The following is a 21,534-nucleotide window of genomic DNA, read 5'->3' on the forward strand; positions in this document are numbered from 1 at the left end:
TGTCGTGTCGGTGTATCAACCAGCCTAAATTAACCCATTAGCATGCTAGGGGAGAAGCGGGAAGATCAATGCATGAAACGGTCTGGAAATCTCCTTTGATACAAGATTTCCCAGCTTGAGCGAATTGATGAAATTCCTCTTGAAACACAGGCAACCATTTCACACGCCAGACTTTTTCTCAAGAAAGACTATTGTAAGCCGGTCCTTTAAAAACACAGGGAGACTACATGACAGAGGAAGCTTTAGTGCATGTTAAAGTTGCTGTTCGGTTTTTTCAAAAGGCACATAGTGTCAAACCATGAACAAATTCCTCTTTTATTCCCAGAATAATAAGCACTCATCAAGGCCACACAGATTTGTACCAAAACTACAAAGTCTCTGATTCCACCGCTTGTATAAAATTCAGTACGAACAGAAACACTGCACACTAATCGCTGTAAAGTCACAGCTCCTTAGAGTGCAAACGCTATTCTGTAATATTCATTATACAGACAACACTGAGACAGATTCAAAGGACCAGGCATACCAAGACGCTGGCTCAAGTATGAGAGCATAGCTATTCAAATCCTCAAGTGAACTTTAAACACTGTGCATTCCTATTGATTCAAGCAAACATTACAGGGTGAAAAGGTGGCCTTCCAGTGAGTAAAAAGGCCTGCGCTCACAGAAACACTGACTGTGCAATATCCACAAAGAAGTGACGCAAGTAAATTCCTCAAGGTGCTTGTTAACAAATGCATTTCTTAAGAATATCTGAGTATTCTGTTTCCAGGGCGTTACTTTATTCAGATACATTGATCTGCACTGATTTACTGCGCCTCTTCTGTCCTGGAACCACCTCGGAGTCTCAGAGCCCGGGTTCAGCTCTCATCTCCTGGGCTGACCGTCTGCTCTAATGATCGAGCTAATAAAGGCGCCCCTCTTGCGTGAGTTATGGGAAAAGGGGAGGGGATTCGGTGCCAGTATGAGGGGGAACCACTTTGGTAAGTGTGTGTGATAGCTGCCGCCCACCTCTTGTAAGGCGTGACTAATGGGCTTTGACAATGTTACGACAACAGTCACCTGAGCCGGCTGTTTGGTTTGGAGGCAGCTCCGAGTCTGAGCCACAGAAATAAGGCGTGTGTCCATCAACAGAGGACACTTAGTTATACCTTGCATGTGTGTGGTCGGGTGATTTTACTTGTCATAGTCACTGACTAGGAGCATCAGCTTAAGAAACGCAGAAAAACAAACGTACTCTATTTGACACTAACTGATTCCCAATGGAAAACAAGTGACTTACAACGTTGAAAGCGTTGTAATTGAGTCCCTTTCGTCCTAAGCAATCATGTTAATGAGCAATCAATTCAAAAGGTGTTCTGAGGACAAAAGACTCTCCTTTCTGGTGGACATGATGAAAACTTGTTAATACAATACAAATTTGATTAACTCGTCATAATCACTGAGAAAGGCAGAAAATGGACCAACTAAATGACTGTTTTCTACACTCAGCATGCACCAAAAATATGTACTTTTTCATTCCTAATGAATGAAGTGTTCAAATGGAGTCCATGTTCACCCAAAGCAATCATGTTAATAATGATAATTAAAAAGGTGTTAGCAAATGTTAAGGCCAAAAGACTTACATTTCATACACCAATAAACATTTGATTTACTCGTCATAATCACTGACGTGCAAAATTGGTGAAAGGCAAAAAACAACATATTTTCTCCACTAACCATGCCTTTAAAAGCTGTGCTTGTGCATTCCTAAGTACAAAGCAGGTGTCTTCCCATGAGGGAAACCTTATAATTGAGTTCCTTTCACTCAAAGCAATCATGTAAATAAGTATTATTAAAAAAGGTGTCTGAATTTGTGAGGCCAAACGACTTAAGACTTTCACTCTCTGCTAGACAAACTGCTGAGGTAATCTTGCAAACGCCATTAAAAATGTGATTCATTAGAGAAAAAACAAACGGCCGCACCAAGGTCGAAATAATAAGCCAGCAGCAGCAACTCAAAATAAAGAAACGTGTCCTACCTGTGCTGCAAATAAGTCATAGTCACTTACCAGGGACATTAGCTTAAGAAACGCAGAAAATAAAGAACAAACTTACTCTATTTGACACCAACTGAGCCTTAAAATATATATTTGTTTTAATTCCTAATGAAAAACAAGTGACTTACGGCCCGTCCACACTACAGCGTCAAAAAAAGCTTGGAGCTCGGCGTGTCTGAAGCTCGACCAACAACCAATCACATGAATCTCCCGCCCCTGACACACAAGCAGCGGTTTGATTGGCTAGAGCTTGTACTGGCATATGATTTGATTGGCTGACGCTTCCACCGAAAGCTTCAGAAGATTCAAAAGTTGAACATTGCTCAACTTTTGAAGCCTGAGATACCTGGAAATCTCCGCTTTGCTTCCCACAATGCAGTTCGGCGAAAAGTGACGTCACCCCATTCAAAGTGAATGGGGTGACGCGTTGGAAACCGTTTTTGAAGCTGTTGAAGTGGACGGGCCGTTACACCTGTGGAAGTTTTCAAATGGAGTCCCTTTTTACCCATAGCAATCATGGTGATGAGCATTATTCATTAAAATGAGGCCAAAAGACTGGCTTTCCTGCTGGACACGATGCACACTTGTTAACACCAATACAAATGTGATGTACTCGTCATAATCACTGATAAAGGCAGAAAATGCAACAACTAAATTCCTGTTTTCTCCACTGAGCATGCACCAACAATATGTACTTTTTGATTCCTAATGAAAAACAAGTGACTTACACCTGTGGAAGTGTTAACATGGAGTCCCTTTCACCCATAGCAATCATGTTAATAATGAAATAATAAGCCAGCAGCTGCAACTCAACAACAAAACAATCAAACTCGTCTTACTTGTGTTGCTCCACAGCCTCGTTATCTGGAAGTTCTACGCCGCACACGTTGCATCGCTCGTGCTGGTTCCTGCCGTCCGGTTTCATGCCGACCGCCAGTTCTCCCAGCTTGCTGAAGAACTCTCTCTGGATGAAGCTCTGCGGCAGGAGAGCCCCGTAGGCGCTGAAGTCCATCGACATGGCCAGGGCCGGGGACATGGGCAGTTGAGAGGCCATGGACGCTGCCATGGCCGCCGGCATGGACATGAGGCCGTCCGATTTGTGATTGACGGGAAGGGAATAGAGCGAGGCGAGATGTTTCTCCGTCATCCCCGCCATTGCTTCCAGCCCCATTTGGCTCATGTCAACTTGCTGGTCGTCGCGGACGTAGTGCAGCTCGCGGGCGCTGGTGATCACGCTGCTCCTGGTCGGGGTTCCCGGTCCGTCTCGGTTCCTGTCCTCGCCCATTCGCTCTCCGTTGCTAGAGGCGCTGGACTCCATGTTGGGCGGGCTGTCGTGGCCGTTGCCTCCCATGTCTACTTGCATCATCTCGGTCTTGATCTCGGTCATCAGCTGGTTGGAGTTGGCGTGGTGGAGCAGATGTTCCCCGCCGAAGCCCTGCTGGAGCAGAGACTGTCCGATGCTCATCAGACTGTCCACGGCAGCTTTAGTGGGACTCAGGTTGGACATGCCGAAAGAAGTGGAAACAGACGGGCTTTGATCCACCATTCCCGTCATGATGGCCATCTGCTGGGCTCCGGTCAGATAAGACCCCTCCATGGAATGCTTTTTGGAGTTTTTGGCTCCTTTGCGGTCGTCTTCTTCCTCCGCGCTGCCTCCGACCTCCACGTCGTTCTCATCCGAGGACTGAATGGTCTCCAGGATCTTGAGGCATTGCTCTTCCAGGTACTCGATCTCCAGGATCTCCGCGGCGTAGAGAAGGTCGTCCAGGTCCTCCACCTTGGCCTGCAGCGTGGCAGTGTAAGCGTACTCCAGAATCTGCTGGAAAGTCTTTGGTGAGAGAAAGTCCAGGGTGTAGTGCTGGCTGCTGCGGTGGAAGAGGATCTCGAACATTTTGCTGGTGCAGGCGAGGACAGTTCGGTGAGCGTGGAACTCCTGGTTGTCCACCATGATGACCACGTCGCACAAAGTCCCCGCCAGACGCATCTGGTTGGCCTTCAGCAGGAGGCCGGTGGGATGGTTGGGGTTCTGGAGCTGGATCATACCCATTTTAGATAAATCCATTGTGTCGATGCAAGCCACGAGGCCAACTCATGAGGCTCGCCTTCCCCGCTCTGCCGTGATTTTAGCTATCTTTGTAAACAAGATAAAACCTGGAAGGAGAGCGGAAAGAAAAGTCAGTTCTGCTGATGCAATTTTATGTTTCAAATCCAGCAATTGCAAATCAATCTTTTCCCCAAAAAATTAATATAGGAAATTCAATCCGAGTCCCCAAACAATCATCTGCTTTACTCTTATTACCCTCCTGTGTTTCACCTACGTGGATAAATTAAGTGTGCAAGGCAGATTCTTTAATTGCATTTTGCTCCTAAAACATGTTGTGAATTTGCCAATGCATGTATTGAAAGTCCACCATTGTTTGTGTCTTAAATGGTATGTGTGAGGTCAGTGGAGTTTCAAATTGCAAACATCCTGCAGGGATGGTAAACACACTCTGCAGTCGCATTGTTCTCAACATCAGCGGAGAGTATTGACTGTAGATTTCTGAAGAGAGACAATTTGCACGCCGTCCAACAGGCTCCCCCTGCATACCAATCACCCCGACATGTGTTATGTTCAAAAAGAGGTCTTCATTTGGTTATCTGATGGGGACGCACACACAGTTAAACAAGTGTGAACTGTGTTTTTTCTCCACTGCTGCTGCTTGGTTCACAAAGGCCGTCCGCAGCCTTTCTGAAATTAAATAGCATCTTACTCAGTATTCTCATCACAGAGCAGAGAGCGGCGGCCAGAAAGGGATGGCAGCAGAACACAAAGCTGCAGAAACAAACGCCCTGCTCTCATTTGCTAAATATCCAAATAAATGTGTGTGTGTGTGTGTGTGTGTGTTAACTCCTTTTAGAACACAGCAACATGTTGCTTCACTTGATATCTGCAGCACACTCTGACCAACGCAGTTTAAATGTGTTTTACATGAAGGACTGTCTCCTGTTCATTCAGCCGTCAGTATGACCTACACTGAGACAATGCTCTCTTCATTGCTACAATTTAAAGAAGCAGTCTTCATATACTCTAAATGAATGGGTGAATGAATGAATGGCTAAGTGCCTCCATTGACCCACATTGTGGATGAGCTTCATTGATGTCCAATTCTTTAATCAACTTAGTCAACATGTGACACATTTTCTATTTGGAAAATAATTCTTATTTTCATTTCAATTTCATCCAAGCAGTTTTTTTTGTTGCTTTACCCAACAAATAGAGAAGTTTGTGAGCACTTCTCTATTTCCTTCCGCCCCGTTTGAGAACAATACACACTGAAAACATATCGAGACTTTTACTTAAAAAACAAATAATATCACTCCCAGACAGAAGCCTAAATCTAAGCGGTTGTAAATGATGCAAACATGTGCAAAATGATGGGGATTCAAAATACTCTTTGTGGCTTTTTTGGGGACAGTTGATAAACATCGATAAAATCAGGTAATGGTGAAACCACAGAGTACACAGAGGTCATGCCTAAAACCAGACATTATCATTATTACAGGTATGCCAATAGCTGCGATTTATGGCCCCGTAAATTATCTATACTTGTTGCGCTCCAACAAGCTGTGGCTGCACAATGTAAAGTTCCTGTTTTTTTTGGGGGGGGGGGGGGGGGGGGGGGGGGGGAAGACTTCACCAGCTCTCTATTAATAAAAAAGCACGGCGCGTCTAGACAGCGTTAATATTGCCCAGACAAATTATACAGCGCGTTATGCATTATGCAAAACATCGCACAGTACATTAAGTGCATTAAGCAGGAGAGGTTTCCCCCGCTGGAGGACAATGTAGCCCGCTGACAATAAGCACACAGAAAGCAGCATAATCAATCTGATCACGAGCTGTCTGCCTCGCGCGCCTTGGCGACCCAGCCACAACACGAATAAACAGCGTTCAATATTCCAGACACACAGCGATGTGCAGAACGCCAAATGCTACAGGGAGACAATCAGAGAGCTATTCCAAAAAAAAAAAGTAGACAGACAGCTGCCAGAATCTCCCGCACAGGTGGACTTTGTTTGAGGCGGAATTAAATGTGTTTAACATTTATGAGAAGGAGGAATTATCCGGAGGAAGGATAAAGAGAGTGAAAGGGGGAAGAGAGGGATCAGACAGTCTCGATAACAAATCAATTTGCCATTGCATCTGTTACCAGTTTCCCACCTCACAGCGCGCGGCTACTGCACATCGATTACCAGTAACCAATCAAAGCCTGTCAATCAATGCACACCGTACAGTACGGAGGGAGTATTTGGGCTTGTGTTCGGCTAAAAGACCAGAGTCCTCATCATGATGTCATCAAGGCTAAATGAGCCACACTGGTGCGTCTGGAGACACAAGGACGAGGCAACAGTGTCGCTGTCTAAAAAGGGCACAATTTCGCATGAAAACGCGTGTAAATGTGTCCGGTAAAGTGACATGGAGCGTCATATGTTGTCTGTCTGCTGGGGAAAGAGCCAGACCTCACGTCCTCGCGCTGCGATCTCTAGCATACTAAACCACACGGACACACAGAGCGAGAGGTTGGGGAGGGAGGGGGGGTTACGTCAACCTTAACATCTCTACAATACACGTTAATGCAAACTTCAACACCTTGCAGCGCAATCAGGAAAAACACTTGTTTCCAGCCGCTCCGGCGCGCGGATAAACTCTCAGTGCCAAAGTCGCGTTTCAACTTCAGCGTGAGGTTGCACGGGGACAAACGTAACACAAATCCCCTCAAACGCATCAAAATACGCACATGGTGAATTAAAGTACACAGAGAAGACAGAGGTGTGCGCGTGCAGAGACGCGGACCTGGCACTTGTCACCGGGGAAACAGCAGCTGTTAACCCGGGTTAGTACTCACCTAAGTTGCACGTTTTTTGATCCGGGATAGTGCAAGGGGAGCGGGGCTACAGCATAGTAAGGCAGTTCGCATAAACCCGCTCTCTCAACACGCACTAACTCCTTTCTTCTCTCGCCTTAGCAAATCAACACGGCGCTGACGTCACAGAGCCAGACGAGCAGCCGGCTCGCGCTGCAGACACACACACATATATAAACACACACACTGAGAAAGTGAGACACCTAGGGGGCTGTCTCGTGTCAAACGGCTGTGTTACTGTACGGCAGTGAAAGGTGAGCGACACTGCCCCCCCCCCACCCCTCCAGCTGTTTGAATGCACAGTAATCAGACTGCACGAGGCGCATTGTGGTCATATAGGAAATATAGGCTACACATGGTGGGATTTAATAATGGACATGTATTCAAGTAGGCTACTGTACTTATAATACATGTAGTGGAGTAACTCGTACAATGATGTGTTTAAATACTTAATGTACTGCTGGATATCTTTATCTATAGCCTAATTATATTTATTTGTAAGTTTGTTCATGCCTTTTATTATAATCTAAAAGTAACTAGTAAATAAATACAGTGGAAAAAATGAACGAAGTGGAGTAAAAAGTACAATGCTGTGTTTAAATACTTAATGTACTGCTGCTGGATATCTTAACATATCATTATTTGTATGTTTATATCTTGTATTCGCTAATAATCTAAAAGTAAAGACAGTGGAAACAATGAATGCAGTGGAGTAAAAAGTGCAATATTGATTGTGGAGCTACTTTTAATTTATTTATATACTGAGGCTGCTGGATATCTTAACCTCCAATTATATGTATGGTCATTTGTAAGTGTGTTAATATCTTGTATTTGCTAATAAACTGCAAGTATATAAAGTGGGGGAAATGAATTCAGGAGGAAAAAGTACAATATTATCTTCTGAAAAAATGTAGTGTAGTAGAATATATATACAATATAAAGTATAATAAAATGGGAATGCTTGAGTGAATTACCTCAAATTGTACTTAACTATCAGAAAATAGGATTTCAAACATTCTGATTCTGATTAGTCAATATATTATTCTGAATATTTAAAATGGCTTTATTGCAAGAGATAGATAGATATATATAGATAATAGTTATCCATATCAACAGGTCTCAGTGGATTACATATATATATATAATTATAACAATAATATTGGAATAAACACAAGAAGTTAAAGTAAAAATATCCAAAAAAAACATCAAATACATATATTTATAGAAACATACATTAAAGTAACATTCTCAATAAAACAAAAACAAGTACAATTTAGATAAATGTGCACATTGTTCAGCAAATACCAAATATTACAATATATACATTTGTGTATTTGTAATAGTCAATGATAGAGACGGCTATCATTAACTTCACAATGATCTGTTCAGGAAATGTAAAACCATGCAAGAAAGGACGAGAACTTAATCAGTGGAAATGAATCCATAATGTTCAATTATACCGAAGTTAAGCACATTAATAAATCCTGAAATTAGATTTTTTTTGTAAGACGGGAGAAAGTACCACCCATTAGATTTAAAGAAACTAATGCCATTTTATTTTTTCTTCAGAGGAAGTCTGGTTTTAAGAGTGACACTAATTTAAAGTAAATAAAAGCATTTCTGGGAACGAGTGGCTCTTCTTTTGTTGTCTAATAAAATCCTCCCTGATGGATCTGGTGACGGACGCTCCGCAGTGCATTAACAGAGATTGTTTCTCCGCACGGATTTCATTTTCCTCTTCTCTGTTGACCAACACCTCATTATTGTTTGGAGTCTTTCGTAGTAAAAGCATACTTTAAAAGCTTCTCTAAGAATAAACTTTATTGATACGTTTTCCTTAACGACGGTCACTGAGTGGAGGCAATTCCTTACTTCTTATTCCTATTGTTTTTTCCCTTTAAGTGCTCTTGAAAGTCACAAATACAGATTGTCTAATGTTAAAGTGCTTTATTTTTCCTTTTAGTTTGATTTTAAATGATGGTTGCATTAGTTGAAGGAAGAGGAGAATATGTACGTGTATTTCTTTGTCTGCTTTTGACTTTGTTTATTCCCAAACTTTTATGTAATGTAATTCATAGTTTTAGAAAAAAAGTTATTCCACTGACTTAAAGAAGACATATTATTCTAATGATCAGGTGTATATCAGTATGTAGTGTCTCTACTTTAAAGAGTCCTCTCCTGCTGATGTTCAGGTGTATATCAGTATGTAGTGTCTCTACTTTAAAGAGTACTCTGTTGCTGATGTTCAGGTGTATATCAGTATGTAGTGTCTCTACTTTAAAGAGTCCTTTCCTGCTGATGTTCAGGTGTATTTCAGTATGTAGTGCCTCTACTTTAAAGAGTACCTCTCCTTGCTGATGTTCAGGTGTATATCAGTATGTAGTGCCTCTACTTTAAAGAGTCCTCTCCTGCTGATGTTCAGGTGTATATCAGTATGTAGTGTCTCTACTTTAAAGAGTCCTCTCCTGCTGATGTTCAGGTGTATATCAGTATGTAGTGTCTCTACTTTAAAGAGTCCTCTCCTGCTGATGTTCAGGTGTATATCAGTATGTAGTGTCTCTACTTTAAAGAGTCCTCTCCTGCTGATGTTCAGGTGTATATCAGTATGTAGTGCCTCTACTTTAAAGAGTCCTCTGTTGCTGATGTTCAGGTGTATATCAGTATGTAGTGCCTCTACTTTAAAGAGTCCTCTCCTGCTGATGTTCAGGTGTATATCAGTATGTAGTGTCTCTACTTTAAAGAGTCCTCTCCTGCTGATGTTCAGGTGTATATCATTATGTTAGTGTCTCTACTTTAAAGGAGTCCTCTCCTGCTGATGTTCAGGTGTGTATCAGTATGTAGTGTCTCTACTTTAAAGAGTCCTCTCCTGCTGATGTTCAGGTGTATATCAGTATGTAGTGTCTCTACTTTAAAGAGTCCTCTCCTGCTGATGTTCAGGTGTATATCAGTATGTAGTGTCTCTACTTTAAAGAGTCCTCTCCTGCTGATGTTCAGGTGTATATCAGTATGTAGTGTCTCTACTTTAAAGAGTCCTCTCCTGCTGATGTTCAGGTGTATATCAGTATGTAGTGTCTCTACTTTAAAGAGTCCTCTCCTGCTGATGTTCAGGTGTATATCAGTATGTAGTGTCTCTACTTTAAAGAGTCCTCTCCTGCTGATGTTCAGGTGATATCAGTATGTAGTGTCTCTACTTTAAAGAGTCCATCTCCTGCTGATGTTCAGGTGTATCAGTATGTAGTGTCTCTACTTTAAAGAGTCCTCTCCTGCTGATGTTCAGGTGTATATCAGTATGTAGTGTCTCTACTTTAAAGAGTCCTCTCCTGCTGATGTTCAGGTGTATATCAGTATGTAGTGCCTCTACTTTAAAGAGTACTCTGTTGCTGATGTTCAGGTGTATATCAGTATGTAGTGTCTCTACTTTAAAGAGTCCTCTCCTGCTGATGTTCAGGTGTATATCAGTATGTAGTGTCTCTACTTTAAAGAGTCCTCTCCTGCTGATGTTCAGGTGTATATCAGTATGTAGTGTCTCTACTTTAAAGAGTCCTCTCCTGCTGATGTTCAGGTGTATATCAGTATGTAGTGTCTCTACTTTAAAGAGTCCTCTCCTTGCTGATGTTCAGGTGTATATCAGTATGTAGTGTCTCTACTTTAAAGAGTCCTCTCCTGCTGATGTTCAGGTGTATATCAGTATGTAGTGTCTCTACTTTAAAGAGTCCTCTCCTGCTGATGTTCAGGTGTATATCAGTATGTAGTGTCTCTACTTTAAAGAGTCCTCTCCTGCTGATGTTCAGGTAAAGAGTCCTCTCCTGCTGATGTTCAGGTGTATATCAGTATGTAGTGTCTCTACTTTAAAGAGTCCTCTACTGCTGATGTTCAGGTGTATATCAGTATGTAGTGTCTCTACTTTAAAGAGTCCTCTCCTGCTGATGTTCAGGTGTATATCAGTATGTAGTGTCTCTACTTTAAAGAGTCCTCTCCTGCTGATGTTCAGGTGTATATCAGTATGTAGTGTATCTACTTTAAAGAGTCCTCTCCTGCTGATGTTCAGGTGTATATCAGTATGTAGTGTCTCTACTTTAAAGAGTCCTCTCCTGCTGATGTTCAGGTGTATATCAGTATGTAGTGTCTCTACTTTAAAGAGTCCTCTCCTGCTGATGTTCAGGTGTATATCAGTATGTAGTGTCTCTACTTTAAAGAGTCCTCTACTGCTGATGTTCAGGTGTATATCAGTATGTAGTGTCTCTACTTTAAAGAGTCCTCTCCTGCTGATGTTCAGGTGTATTTCAGTTACGTAGTGTCTCTACTTTAAAGAGTCCTCTCCTGCTGATGTTCAGGTGTATATCAGTATGTAGTGTCTCTACTTTAAAGAGTCCTCTCCTGCTGATGTTCAGGTGTATATCAGTATGTAGTGTCTCTACTTTAAAGAGTCCTCTCCTGCTGATGTCAGGTGTATATCAGTATGTAGTGTCTCTACTTTAAAGAGTCCTCTCCTGCTGATGTTCAGGTGTATATCAGTATGTAGTGTCTCTACTTTAAAGAGTCCTCTCCTGCTGATGTTCAGGTGTATATCAGTATGTAGTGTCTCTACTTTAAAGAGTCCTCTCCTGCTGATGTTCAGGTGTATATCAGTATGTAGTGTCTCTACTTTAAAGAGTCCTCTCCTGCTGATGTTCAGGTGTATATCAGTATGTAGTGTCTCTACTTTAAAGAGTCCTCTCCTGCTGATGTTCAGGTGTATATCAGTATGTAGTGTCTCTACTTTAAAGAGTCCTCTCCTGCTGATGTTCAGGTGTATATCAGTATGTAGTGTCTCTACTTTAAAGAGTCCTCTCCTGCCTTATGTTCAGGTGTGTATCAGTATGTAGTGTCTCTACTTTAAAGAGTCCTCTCCTGCTGATGTTCAGGTGTATATCAGTATGTAGTGTCTCTACTTTAAAGAGTCCTCTCTGCTGATGTTTCAGGTGTATATCAGTATGTAGTGTCTCTACTTTAAAGAGTCCTCTCCTGCTGATGTTCAGGTGTATATCAGTATGTAGTGTCTCTACTTTAAAGAGTCCTCTCCTGCTGATGTTCAGGTGTATATCAGTATGTAGTGTCTCTACTTTAAAGAGTCCTCTCCTGCTGATGTTCAGGTGTATACAGTATGTAGTGTCTCTACTTTAAAGAGTCCTCTCCTGCTGATGTTCAGGTGTATATCAGTATGTAGTGTCTCTACTTTAAAGAGTCCTCTCCTGCTGATGTTCAGGTGTGTATCAGTATGTAGTGTCTCTACTTTAAGAGTCCTCTCCTCCTGATGTTCAGGTGTGTATCAGTATGTAGTGTCTCGTACTTTAAAGAGTCCTCTCCTGCTGATGTTCAGGTGTATATCAGTATGTAGTGTCTCTACTTTAAAGAGTCCTCTCCTGCTGATGTTCAGGTGTATATCAGTATGTAGTGTCTCTACTTTAAAGAGTCCTCTCCTGCTGATGTTCAGGTGTATATCAGTATGTAGTGTCTCTACTTTAAAGAGTCCTCTCCTGCTGATGTTCAGGTGTATATCAGTATGTAGTGTCTCTACTTTAAAGAGTCCTCTCCTGCTGATGTTCAGGTGTATATCAGTATGTAGTGTCTCTACTTTAAAGAGTCCTCTCCTGCTGATGTTCAGGTGTATATCAGTATGTAGTGTCTCTACTTTAAAGAGTACTCTCCTTGCTGATGTTCAGGTGTATATCAGTATGTAGTGTCTCTACTTTAAAGAGTCCTCTCCTGCTGATGTTCAGGTGTATATCAGTATGTAGTGTCTCTACTTTAAAGAGTCCTCTCCTGCTGATGTTCAGGTGTATATCAGTATGTAGTGTCTCTACTTTAAAGAGTCCTCTACTGCTGATGTTCAGGTGTATATCAGTATGTAGTGTCTCTACTTTAAAGAGTCCTCTCCTGCTGATGTTCAGGTGTATATCAGTATGTAGTGTCTCTACTTTAAAGAGTCCTCTCCTGCTGATGTTCAGGTGTATATCAGTATGTAGTGTCTCTACTTTAAAGAGTCCTCTCCTGCTGATGTTCAGGTGTATATCAGTATGTAGTGTCTCTACTTTAAAGAGTCCTCTCCTGCTGATGTTCAGGTGTATATCAGTATGTAGTGTCTCTACTTTAAAGAGTCCTCTCCTGCTGATGTTCAGGTGTATATCAGTATGTAGTGTCTCTACTTTAAAGAGTCCTCTCCTGCTGATGTTCAGGTGTATATCAGTATGTAGTGTCTCTACTTAAAGAGTCCTCTCCTGCTGATGTTCAGGTGTATATCAGTATGTAGTGTCTCTACTTTAAAGAGTCCTCTCCTGCTGATGTTCAGGTGTATATCAGTATGTAGTGTCTCTACTTTAAAGAGTCCTCTCCTGCTGATGTTCAGGTGTATATCAGTATGTAGTGTCTCTACTTTAAAGAGTCCTCTCCTGCTGATGTTCAGGTTGTATATCAGTATGTAGTGTCTCTACTTTAAAGAGTCCTTCTCCTGCTGATGTTCAGGTGTATATCAGTATTTAGTGTCTCTACTTTAAAGAGTCCTCTCCTGCCGATGTTCAGGTGTATATCAGTATGTAGTGTCTCTACTTTAAAGAGTCCTCTCCTGCTGATGTTCAGGTGTATATCAGTATGTAGTGTCTCTACTTTAAAGAGTCCTCTCCTGCTGATGTTCAGGTGTATATCAGTATTTAGTGTCTCTACTTTAAAGAGTCCTCTCCTGCCGATGTTCAGGTGTATATCAGTATGTAGTGTCTCTACTTTAAAGAGTCCTCTCCTGCTGATGTTCAGGTGTATATCAGTATGTAGTGTCTCTACTTTAAAGAGTCCTCTCCTGCTGATGTTCAGGTGTATATCAGTATTTAGTGTCTCTACTTTAAAGAGTCCTCTCCTGCCGATGTTCAGGTGTATATCAGTATGTAGTGTCTCTACTTTAAAGAGTCCTCTCCTGCTGATGTTCAGGTGTATATCAGTATGTAGTGTCTCTACTTTAAAGAGTCCTCTCCTGCTGATGTTCAGGTGTATCAGTATGTAGTGTCTCTACTTTAAAGAGTCCTCTCCTGCTGATGTTCAGGTGTATATCAGTATGTAGTGTCTCTACTTTAAAGAGTTCTCTCCTGCTGATGTTCAGGTGTATATCAGTATGTAGTGTCTCTACTTTAAATAGTCCTCTCCTGCTGATGTTCAGGTGTATATCAGTATGTAGTGTCTCTACTTTAAAGAGTCCTCTCCTACTGATGTTCAGGTGTATATCAGTATGTAGTGTCTCTACTTTAAAGAGTCCTCTCCTACTGATGTTCAGGTGTACAGTGGGGCAAAAAAGTATTTAGTCAGCCACCAATTGTGCAAGTTCTCCCACTTAAAAAGATGAGAGAGGCCTGTAATTTTCATCCTAGGTACACTTCAACTATGAGAGACAGAATGGGGGGAAAGAATCCAGGAAATCACATTGTAGGATTTTTAATGAATTAATTGGTAAATTCCTCGGTAAAATACGTATTTGGTCACCTACAAACAAACAAGATTTCTGGCTCTCACAGACCTGTAACTTCTTCTTTAAGAGCCTCCTCTTTCCTCCACTTGTTAACTGTATTAATGTCACTTGTTTGATCTCGTTATCAGTATAAAAGACACCTGTCCACAACCTCAAACAGTCACACTCCAAACTCCACTATGGCCAAGACCAAAGAGCTGTCAAAGGACACCAGAAACAAAATGGTAGACCTGCACCAGGCTGGGAAGACTGAATCTGCAATAGGTAAGCAGCTTGGTGTGAAGAAATCAACTGTGGGAGCAATTATTAGAAAATGGAAGACATACAAGACCACTGATAATCTCCCTCGATCTGGGGCTCCACGCAAGATCTCACCCCGTGGGGTCAAAATGATCACAAGAACGGTGAGCAAACATCCCAGAACCACACGGGGGGACCTAGTCAATGACCTGCAGAGAGCTGGGACCAAAGTAACAAAGGCTACCATCAGTAACACACTACGCCGCCAGGGACTCAAATCCTGCAGTGCCAGACGTGTCCCCCTGCTTAAGCCAGTACATGTCCAGGCCCGTCTGAAGTTTGCTAGAGAGCATTTAGATGATCCAGAAGAGGATTGGGAGAATGTCATATGGTCAGATAAAACCAAAATATAACTTTTTTGTAAAAACTCAACTAGACGTGTTTGGAGGAGAAAGAATGCTGAGTTGCATCCAAAGAACACCTACTGTGAAACATGGGGGTGGAAACATCATGCTTTGGGGCTGTTTTTCTGCAAAGGGACCAGGACGACTGATCCGTGTAAAGGAAAGAATGAATGGGACCATGTATCGTGAGATTTTGAGTGACAACCTCCTTCCATCAGCAAGGGCATTGAAGATGAAACGTGGCTGGGTCTTTCAGCATGACAATGATCCCAAACACACCGCCCGGGCAACGAAGGAGTGGCTTCGTAAGAAGCATTTCAAGGTCCTGGAGTGGCCTAGCCAGTCTCCAGATCTCAACCCCATAGAAAATCTTTGGAGGGAGTTGAAAGTCAGTGTTGCCCAGCGACAGCCCCAAAACATCACTGCTCTAGAGGAGATCTGCATGGAGGAATGGGCCAGAATACCAGCAACAGTGTGTGAACAGCTTGTGAAGACTTACAGAAAACGTTTGACCTCTGTCATTGCCAACAAAGGGTATATAACAAAGTATTGAGATGAACTTTTGTTATTGACCAAATACTTATTTTCCACCATCATTTGCAAATAAATTCTTTAAAAATCAGACTTTTTTTTTCTCATTCTGTCTCTCATAGTTGAGGTATACAGGATGAAAGTTACAGGCCTCTCATCTTTTTAAGTGGGAGAACTTGCACAATTGGTGGCTGACTAAACTACTTTGTTGCCCCACTGTATATCAGTATGTAGTGTCTCTACTTTAAAGAGTCCTCTCCTGCTGATGTTCAGGTGTATATCAGTATGTAGTGTCTCTACTTTAAAGAGGCCTCTCCTGCTGATGTTCAGGTGTATATCAGTATGTAGTGTCTCTACTTTAAAGAGTCCTCTCCTGCTGATGTTCAGGTGTATATCAGTATGTAGTGTCTCTACTTTAAAGAGTCCTCTCCTGCTGATGTTCAGGTGTATATCAGTATGTAGTGTCTCTACTTTAAAGAGTCCTCTCCTGCTGATGTTCAGGTGTATATCAGTATGTAGTGTCTCTACTTTAAAGAGTCCTCTCCTGCTGATGTTCAGGTGTATATCAGTATGTAGTGTCTCTACTTTAAAGAGTCCTCTCCTGCTGATGTTCAGGTGTATATCAGTATGTAGTGTCTCTACTTTAAAGAGTCCTCTCCTGCTGATGTTCAGGTGTATATCAGTATGTAGTGTCTCTACTTTAAAGAGTCCTCTCCTGCTGATGTTCAGGTGTATATCAGTATGTAGTGTCTCTACTTTAAAGAGTCCTCTCCTGCTGATGTTCAGGTGTATATCAGTATGTAGTGTCTCTACTTTAAAGAGTCCTCTCCTGCTGATGTTCAGGTGTATATCAGTATGTAGTGTCTCTACTTTAAAGAGTCCTCTCCTGCTGATGTTCAGGTGTATATCAGTATGTAGTGTCTCTACTTTAAAGAGTCCTCTCCTGCTGATGTTCAGGTGTATATCAGTATGTAGTGTCTCTACTTTAAAGAGTCCTCTCCTGCTGATGTTCAGGTGTATATCAGTATGTAGTGTCTCTACTTTAAAGAGTCCTCTCCTGCTGATGTTCATTTTAAGTAAACATTTTTAGGCTCTTTACCTGAATATTTCCATTTTAAGCTTCTTTATACTTTACTTGAAAGTCAGTATCAGACTTTTTACTTCACTACAATTATCTGACATCTTTAGTTTATTAAAAAAGCCCCACCTTTACCAGCTGTGATGAACTCATTGCCACTAATTATGTACTTTTAATGAAGATATATTTTGAATGCAGGACTTTTTCTTGTAACAGAGATTTGTAAAATGAAGTATGGCTCCTTTTACCTTAATAATAAAGTGCTTCCTCCGGGGAATGAAGTTGGTGAACGTGGTTCTGTGTTTAAGGTCAGCCTGTTTGACCTCTGAAGATCAGATCAGATCAATGATGACAGACATTACACAGCTGTCCTCTTCTGCTGGAAACACTTCAGCTTCTTCCTGTAGTACTCAGTATAAGTCTTCAACGTGTGCAGCGAGAAGTCTTGGATACTTCAACAATCTGTGGGAACTGTGCAATCATTTTGTGTCTGTTATTTTGTGTGTCTTTGAAATCATTTTGTGTCCATAGTTAGTAACTTCAAGTATTTTTGTTTTCATTTTAGGTCTCTTTGTAATTAATTTTTACTATTTTTGTGATCAATGTGAGTAACTTTGTTTCCATTTTGTCGCTTTGCTGTTATTTTAAATTATTTTTGGTCATTTTGTGGGTTTTTGAAGTTATTTTGAGCCGACATTCAATATTTTAATATTCAGAATATGCAATAAAATCCTTTAAGATCGTATAAAAATCCTATTTTACAGTGGGACCATCTATCAAATCTAGTCCAGTCACCGCCACAATAAAGTGTATGATGGTAACTTTGATAAAACCTTAAAGAATAAGTAGAACAATGCAATCTGTGAAGGTAAAGAAACAAGTTTATTTTAGTCTAGATTTTGTGTCTCAGCTCAAATGTGTCGTTTGAACTTTCACTTAAAAAGTACAGCAAACCTCACACTTGAGTGTAATTCATTTGTGATGTGATTATTGTGACTCAATTTGTTTTCATGTTGTCTCTTTGCTGTTATTTTAATGTCTTTTTTGGTCATTTTGTGTTTCTTTAAAGTTATGTTGTGTTTTGTTTTTATACTTTATTTATTTAAAAGCACATTTCAGGAGCAAACCTCACACTTTAGTCTAATTTCAAGCTGCAATAGGTCTGCGTTCCTGCTCACAGTTTATGGTGGTTTGAAAATGGAAAGCATAGGTTTTGAGGGGGGGGGGGGGGGGGGGGGGCTTTGAGGGAAATCTAATTTCCTTTAAAATACAGTGGAGCTCTGGGAATTTTTAGATTCATCCGGGCGCGGATCACAGAGGGCTTCATTACCTTTGAGCTGCGTGCTGTGCAGGCTTACCCGGGGATAAAGAAAAAGGCACTCCCTTAATCTGGAAATAATCCACCATTTTACTGAGGGAGAGGAAGATGAGGGCCAAATTATAAAAAACAGATCATCGCTGCACTTTAAAATAATACAGAGAGTTAGAGGAAGACAGGAAAAGGAAGTGTTGGTTTGGAGTTAGAGATGTGAAGAGTCAGAGGGTTTTCTGTGGAGAAAGAGGAGAAGCAACTACAGTATTATATAGAAACCAGTCAAATTAACTCTTGTAGACCAGTAAAGACCAGTAAAGACCAGTAAAGACCAGTAACGGCCAGTAAGACCGTTAAAGAACCTTAAAGACCAGTAAAGACTAGTAAAGACCGTTACAGACCAGTAAAGACCATTAAAGACCAGTAAAGACCATTAAAGAACATTACAGACCAGTAAAGACCAGTAAAGACTAGTAAAGACCGTTACAGACCAGTAAAGACCATTAAAGACCAGTACAGACCAGTAAAGACCAGTAAAGACCGTTAAAGAACGTTACAGACCAGTAAAGACGAGTAAAGACCAGTAAAGACCGTTACAGACCATTAAAGACCATTAAAGAACGTTACAGACCAGTAAAGACAAGTAAAGACGAGTAAAGCCCAGTAAAGACCAGTTAAAGAACGTTACAGACCAGTAAAGACCATTAAAGACCATTAAAGACCGTTAAAGACCAGTACAGACCAGTAAAGACCGTTAAAGACCAGTAAAGACCAGTAAAGACCAGTAAAGACCAGTTAAAGAACGTTACAGACCAGTAAAGACCATTAAAGACCAGTAAAGACCGTTAAAGAATGTTACAGACCAGTAAAGACAAGTAAAGACAAGTAAAGACAAGTAAAGCCCAGTAAAGACCAGTTAAAGAACGTTACAGACCAGTAAAGACCATTAAAGACCGTTAAAGACTGTTAAAGACCAGTACAGACCAGTAAAGACCAGTAAAGACCGTTACAGACCAGTAAAGACCAGTAAAGACTAGTAAAGACCGTTACAGACCAGTAAAGACCAGTAAAGACCATTAAAGACCAGTAAAGACCGTTAAAGAACGTTACAGACCAGTAAAGACTAGTAAAGACCGTTAAAGAACGTTACAGACCAGTAAAGACCATTAAAGACCAGTAAAGACCGTTACAGACCAGTAAAGACGAGTAAAGACCAGTAAAGACCAGTAAAGACCGTTAAAGAACGTTACAGACCAGTAAAGACCAGTAAAGACCAGTAAAGACCAGTTAAAGAACGTTACAGACCAGTAAAGACCATTAAAGACCAGTAAAGACCGTTAAAGAACGTTACGTTACAGACCAGTAAAGACGAGTAAAGACCAGTAAAGACCGTTACAGACCATTAAAGACCATTAAAGACCAGTAAAGACCGTTAAAGAACGTTACAGACCAGTAAAGACAAGTAAAGACGAGTAAAGCCCAGTAAAGACCAGTTAAAGAACGTTACAGACCAGTAAAGACCATTAAAGACCATTAAAGACTGTTAAAGACCAGTAAAGACCGTTAAAGACCAGTAAAGACCAGTAAATAACGTTACAGACCAGTAAAGACCAGTAAAGACAAGTAAAGACCAATTAAAGAACGTTACAGACCAGTAAAGACCAGTAAAGACCAGTAAAGACCAGTTAAAGAACGTTACAGACCAGTAAAGACCATTAAAGACCAGTAAAGACCGTTAAAGAACGTTACAGACCAGTAAAGACAAGTAAAGAGGAGTAAAGCCCAGTAAAGACCAGTTAAAGAACGTTACAGACCAGTAAAGACCATTAAAGACCGTTAAAGACTGTTAAAGACCAGTACAGACCAGTAAAGACCAGTAAAGACCGTTACAGACCAGTAAAGACTAGTAAAGACCGTTACAGACCAGTAAAGACCAGTAAAGACCAGTAAAGACCAGAACGTTACAGACCAGTAAAGACCAGTAAAGACTAGTAAAGACCGTTAAAGAACGTTACAGACCAGTAAAGACCATTAAAGACCAGTAAAGACCGTTACAGACCAGTAAAGACGAGTAAAGACCAGTAAAGACCGTTAAAGAACGTTACAGACCAGTAAAGACCAGTAAAGACCAGTAAAGACCAGTTAAAGAACGTTACAGACCAGTAAAGACCATTAAAGACCAGTAAAGACCGTTAAAGAACGTTACAGACCAGTAAAGACGAGTAAAGACGAGTAAAGCCCAGTAAAGACCAGTAAAGACCATTAAAGACCAGTAAAGACCAGTTAAAGAACGTTACAGACCAGTAAAGACCATTAAAGACCGTTAAAGACTGTTAAAGACCAGTACAGACCAGTAAAGACCAGTAAAGACCGTTACAGACCAGTAAAGACTAGTAAAGACCGTTACAGACCAGTAAAGACCAGTAAAGACCATTAAAGACCAGTAAAGACCGTTAAAGAACGTTACAGACCAGTAAAGACCATTAAAGACCAGTAAAGACCGTTACAGACCAGTAAAGACGAGTAAAGACCAGTAAAGACCAGTAAAGACCGTTAAAGAACGTTACAGACCAGTAAAGACCAGTAAAGACCAGTTAAAGAACGTTACAGACCAGTAAAGACCATTAAAGACCAGTAAAGACCGTTAAAGAACGTTACAGACCAGTAAAGACGAGTAAAGACGAGTAAAGACCAGTAAAGACCGTTACAGACCATTAAAGACCATTAAAGACCAGTAAAGACCGTTAAAGAACGTTACAGACCAGTAAAGACAAGTAAAGACGAGTAAAGCCCAGTAAAGACCAGTTAAAGAACGTTACAGACCAGTAAAGACCATTAAAGACCATTAAAGACTGTTAAAGACCAGTAAAGACCGTTAAAGACCAGTAAAGACCAGTAAAGAACGTTACAGACCAGTAAAGACCAGTAAAGACCAGTAAAGACCAATTAAAGAACGTTACAGACCAGTAAAGACCAGTAAAGACCAGTAAAGACCAGTTAAAGAACGTTACAGACCAGTAAAGACCATTAAAGACCAGTAAAGACCGTTAAAGAACGTTACAGACCAGTAAAGACAAGTAAAGAGGAGTAAAGCCCAGTAAAGACCAGTTAAAGAACGTTACAGACCAGTAAAGACCATTAAAGACCGTTAAAGACTGTTAAAGACCAGTACAGACCAGTAAAGACCAGTAAAGACCGTTACAGACCAGTAAAGACTAGTAAAGACCGTTACAGACCAGTAAAGACCAGTAAAGACCATTAAAGACCAGTAAAGACCAGAACGTTACAGACCAGTAAAGACCAGTAAAGACTAGTAAAGACCGTTAAAGAACGTTACAGACCAGTAAAGACCATTAAAGACCAGTAAAGACCGTTACAGACCAGTAAAGACGAGTAAAGACCAGTAAAGAACGTTACAGACCAGTAAAGACCAGTAAAGACCAGTAAAGACCAGTTAAAGAACGTTACAGACCAGTAAAGACCATTAAAGACCAGTAAAGACCGTTAAAGAACGTTACAGACCAGTAAAGACGA

At 41.1% G+C, this 21,534-nt stretch overlaps 1 protein-coding gene across 4 annotated transcripts in view; it reads right to left on the reverse strand.

Annotated features, from left to right (window-relative positions):
- Window positions 1–21,534, reverse strand: part of LOC117557501 (zinc finger and BTB domain-containing protein 16-A-like) — a 98,670-nt gene that overhangs the window by 67,481 nt on the left and 9,655 nt on the right. Inside the window, exons 1-2 of one of the 4 annotated variants that reach the window (XM_034233375.1) lie at window positions 6,929–7,073; window positions 2,879–4,190 (exon numbers count right to left, since the gene is read on the reverse strand). In XM_034233375.1, the coding sequence (XP_034089266.1) occupies window positions 2,879–4,101 (1,223 nt within the window). In that variant the 5' untranslated portion in view covers window positions 4,102–4,190; window positions 6,929–7,073. Of the gene's footprint in view, window positions 1–2,878; window positions 4,191–6,232; window positions 6,553–6,928; window positions 7,074–21,534 lie in introns of those variants that run through there. The other 3 variants (XM_034233376.1, XM_034233377.1, XM_034233378.1) reach the window with 3 other exon arrangements.

This window comes from Gymnodraco acuticeps, unplaced genomic scaffold (assembly GCF_902827175.1).
Source record: "Gymnodraco acuticeps unplaced genomic scaffold, fGymAcu1.1, whole genome shotgun sequence".
Classification (NCBI taxonomy): Eukaryota; Metazoa; Chordata; class Actinopteri; order Perciformes; family Bathydraconidae; genus Gymnodraco; species Gymnodraco acuticeps.